The 4,452-nt window shown below is 48.1% G+C and overlaps 2 protein-coding genes across 2 annotated transcripts; both read left to right on the top strand.

The window, feature by feature from the left end:
* The first annotated feature begins 294 nt into the window (after window positions 1-294).
* BO86DRAFT_247099 (uncharacterized protein) lies at window positions 295-859 on the top strand. The gene has a single exon (XM_025667140.1). It carries the CDS (start codon window positions 391-393, stop codon window positions 718-720), a length of 330 nt encoding a protein of 109 aa, XP_025522574.1. The 5' UTR covers window positions 295-390; the 3' UTR covers window positions 721-859.
* Window positions 860-1,200: 341 nt separating this feature from the next.
* On the top strand, window positions 1,201-4,108 carry BO86DRAFT_404429 (zinc finger CCCH domain-containing protein; the record flags this gene model as incomplete). Its single annotated transcript, XM_025674011.1, has 6 exons — window positions 1,201-1,281; window positions 1,342-1,485; window positions 1,551-1,598; window positions 1,664-1,961; window positions 2,054-2,646; window positions 3,899-4,108. The coding sequence occupies 6 exons, from the start codon at window positions 1,201-1,203 to the stop codon at window positions 4,106-4,108; spliced, it is 1,374 nt and encodes a 457-aa protein (XP_025522573.1).
* Between the last annotated feature and the right edge of the window lie 344 nt (window positions 4,109-4,452).

Below are 4,452 nucleotides of genomic sequence, written 5' to 3'. Positions count from 1 at the left end.
CTTTACGTCACCACCATCACCAATTCAAGCGTGGCTCTGAACAGATTCCAGCGACTGGGAAGGAAGGGTCTTCGGCGCGTGAAGACGTTGTGCTCTGGTATGCAGATTGACTGCGCCGTTCGGGACGGATGAGCCAATAGTCGGTGATATGCGATGGTCGATAAGGATTGAGGGTGGCGGAGCTGATGGGGAACCATGATTCAAACCTCAAACCTCAAGGCCGACATGGTCGCTCGCCTGAATCTTTTCTATTAGAACAAACTAGTCTCCCAGCAGATTAAGCCTGATATTCTCCAATTATCACACTGGAAAGATGACCCAATGGCTCTCGGTCTTACCACCTCATACTGCCTTGAATTTACTCCAAGCATCTAGTTTCACTGATCTAACATGCCTGCTGGGTGTTTCTTTGCGCTTCTCGCATTCCCCTCATGGAGCGGCTTTTTGTACAAAATCTCGCCTATGGGTAGCACTATTCTTCACCTCATGGAATTGATTGGAAGACAATGGCAATTCGGTCTATCTTGTTTGGCCATTTATTGTGTCCTTCATCGAATCACTTTGCACCCTTGGGAATTATGTAGAGAAGAGGCAAAAACGACTAAAGGGAGAACCCAGTTATGGCTGGCTTTCAATTGCTTCACGTCACGTTCCGACAAAGTGCAGTCGAGGCCCTATTTTCGGTGGCTTGCAGGGGCGCAGCATCGCAGCGTCTACTAAGCGCTCATACAAGCCTTGTCATTCTACCCAATCATCTTAGCCACCAAATCCGTGATAGGATGATATTTCTTGCCCACAGATTGTACTTCGACGCCCACTGTCTCCTCATGCCTGGATCTTCTCAGCCTTGCATCTTTTGATCTTCCTACCTCTACTGTGGTTTCATGACAGAAGATGGACATTCAGCCTTTGCTCCCAGTGGGCTTTCTGTGCACTCCCCTTGTCTTCCCCACTGTCTAGCACAGTGTACCAAAACTATGTGCAGCGAGTGAACCCAATGACGAGATTTATCACAGCCCAGTGCGCAAGAGACTTAAGAATGCGACCTATCCCATCCGGAATTGAAATGTCTTCTTACCATTTTCCCTTTCTCAAAACTGTTCTCGCTCGTCTCCCACGAACCTCATCACAGCATCCTCTGGTCTCGATTTGTGTTAATAACCTCCTGCAAGTCTCGACCACTGTTTCCAAAGTGGAGCCATGGAACATAGCATCGAGGAATTGAGAAAGATATATGCTGAACTGTGTGCCACCGAAGCCAAGAGAACGACCCTGGTTGAGGTTTGCGAAGAAGAGCTGAACATACGTCTGTTTCAAAATCACTAACACAGATGCTCTTAGGGCCTTTTTGCGCATATTGACGGTCTACAGCTTGAGCTGAAAGAATCGAAATGTCAAACCGAGGAATATAAAAGGCTTTATGATTCCTACCGGGGCGATTATCTGGAGTCCGAGAAACAATACCAGGCCGTACTTCATTCTCAGGTTCATACTTGCTACCTGCCCCAACCCCTAGTCAGGAGCCCGCATGCTGACTTGCAATTCCTAAGGCCAAGTTAAATTATGTCTCTGTCTTGATTGACGGAGATAGTATGAACGTCAGCCCTTCTTTCCCCGAACCTTGCAAGGAAAGCTAAGATCAGTTACTCACTCCCGACCACAGTTCCAAGAATCCTTGGTCCGAGGCGAAGAATCGGGCGGGAACAAGGCGGCGCATCTGCTGATTGAAACCATACAAACCCATCTGCGTACAGTTGATCAGGATATCTCACCCGATATATCCATCAGGATTCGTGTATACGCCAACGTCGAAGGTCTTTCCAAGGCATATCGCTGTTCCCAGATCTTGGAAAGCGATAGTTCCATGAGAGCATTTATTCATGGCTTCAATAAGGATAACAGACTGTGTGATATCGTGGATGTGGGCTATGGAAAGGAGTGTGCTGATCGTAAGCTGGAAGGTCAGTCAATCCTTCCCCTGAGATTGTCCCCGGCGCCCAACTTATGTGTAAGTCTCTTGGCTGACGATTCTCGGCCCGAACAACCTCCGCAGCTCTCTTTGTACAAGACATACGTGATGTTCACTGCCGTCGGGTCATATTCTGCGCCTCGACAGATAATGGCTATGCGCGTGTCCTCAAGCCGTATCTGGAGTCTGGGCGTATCTCACTCGGTGAAGGACCACCATTTGCGCGTGAGATGCAAGGTCTGGCAGAAACCCTACCCGTCGTGCCTCTCGGAGATGTTTTTATGGAAGAAAAGCTCAAGTCCGAGCGACGCGGGTCCTTTGGTACCTTCGAAACGGCAGACACTCCACCACGAACCCCGACACGGAGCTACGCATTGGCCGCCGCGAGGGCAGCCCTTTCGCCCCAGCCGGTGTTGCCGCTTATGACAACCACGCCGGCTTCCACCGCTACGCTGAAAGGCTTTGATGCGAAGGTGTTCCTGAACGCCAAAGGCCAACGGGTCGACCGGAGTCTGACGTACCCTAATCATGTCGCCGCGCAGTTGAGGCGTGAGAAGCTGTGTAACAGGTTTCACCTCCTGGGAGACTGCTCTTATGGCGATCAATGCACCCACAAGCATGGAGAGTCACTGTCTCAAGAGCAGAGAGTAGCCCTCACCGCTATTGCTAGACAGTCCGTCTGCACTATGGGATTTGCGTGCAGGGATGAGAAGTGTACCTCGGGCCATCGGTGTCCGAGGGAAGGTTGTTCCGGGCGGGACTGCAAGTTTCCTGCTTCTATGCACAACGTGGATACCAGGGTCGTTTAACGAAGCCGGTGTTGTTGCTGTGTTTTGTTCCGCTTGCTAGTCTATCTTTTACATTACGCTTTTGTTCGTTGCTTCCGAGGAGCCATAAACTATATATTCCGGCTGCAGTAAAGACTATTTCTATCTAAGCAAACCAGAGGCTACCAGCTACTAGTTTTACTATACAGCACCCAGCTAGTTGTCTAGCTGGCCCAATACCAGTCTGTTTCCTATAAATATGCTCAGACTTAGATTTAAACATTGAAAGAAGTAATCGCCCGGGTCGGCAAGCCCTATACCCCCGATTACTAAAAAAAAGATTATCTATCTAATTAAAGATAAAGCAGTCGTAGTCCCGTCAAATAGCAGCGTCTAAAATACCGATAGTAAAAAAAAGATATAACAAAAAGCTAGGCGTTAGAAATAGTATCTTTATGGATTAAGTAAATAAATAAAATAGACGGTTAGCTGGCGGCAGCAGGAGGATTTCTTCGCGGGAAAAAATATATACTGAAAAAAGATAGGATTATCGGATCTAAATCGGATGAAAACCGGAAAAATAGGAAATAGTATGCGGATAAAAAATACTGGAAATCAGTATACATAGTTTAAATATCGGAAGTGAATATAACAAAGCAGTTAAATAAAAATGATTAAAAGATAGTTTAATAGATTGAATTAGGATAGAGTAATATAAGGTCTTGGGGAATTATGAAAGGAGAGCTCGGGAATCTACTGTTCTGTCCAATACTTTCTTTTATAAAACTTCTCTAAAATCTGAGTCTGACTTCTAGAAGAAGAGCTTGCAATTACTCAGAACTAGATATATATTTTATAAATTATATACTGGACAACTTGGTTCCGTGCTGTGGCATCGGCGATTGGAGTTTGCCGTCTTGAATGGAGCCCGGGTCGGTGTTTGCCCCGGTCGTAGAGGACTTCTTCAGTGAAGCAAAATCGGATTCTCGGAGAAAACCCAAGAGTTGGCGACAAAAGAATTATTTCAGCCATGAGAGTACACTTGGTTGTACTCAGAATACAAGTATTTACCTGATCATTAAATTCCCATGCGAGAAGACGTCCCGTCCAGTTGTTGCCTTAGGCCTGAAATTGCCACTGATAAAGCTCTACTGCCTATCAGTGCAACGTTTATCAAGACACTAGGGCCGCCCAGTTCCAGGCGCAGTTCGATATGACTATGATGGCGTTCAACGCGGGGATCGAGCGCGTCCGCTTGCAGTGGCAAACCCTGCTGGAGGCGGCCGGTCTGGCGGTGGTTGGGGTCTGGGATTCGGTCGATGAGGGCGGCGTTGGGATTGTGGAGGCCATGAAGTTATCGTACTGTACTTAATCCTGAATACTAACCGATTGCGGGGGTCGTCCACGTCCCTAATTTGAAAATTGGTGCAGGACCCTCAAAAGCCATGGTCATATTTTGCCTGCATGCTATGGTACATACGACCACAGGGTGTGGAAAACAGGGCTTCCCGTCCGCTCAGCCGTACTTAAGCCACACGCCGGGAGGTTAGTAGTTGGGTGGGTGACCACCAGCGAATCCCTTCTGTTGTATGTCGGTGCTCACCTGTTTTTGCCATTCGTTGGGACATCGGCCCTTGCCGCTTTACTCTTCAGCCCCTTCAGGGCCTTCACCCGAACGCCCTGAAGGCCCCCTGAAGCGCTGACGTGGCCCTTTCC

The sequence above is a fragment of the Aspergillus japonicus genome (assembly GCF_003184785.1).
Source record: "Aspergillus japonicus CBS 114.51 unplaced genomic scaffold BO86scaffold_92, whole genome shotgun sequence".
Classification (NCBI taxonomy): Eukaryota; Fungi; Ascomycota; class Eurotiomycetes; order Eurotiales; family Aspergillaceae; genus Aspergillus; species Aspergillus japonicus.
Note: the sequence above shows the minus strand (reverse complement) of the source record. Positions and strands in the feature narration are given on the sequence as shown.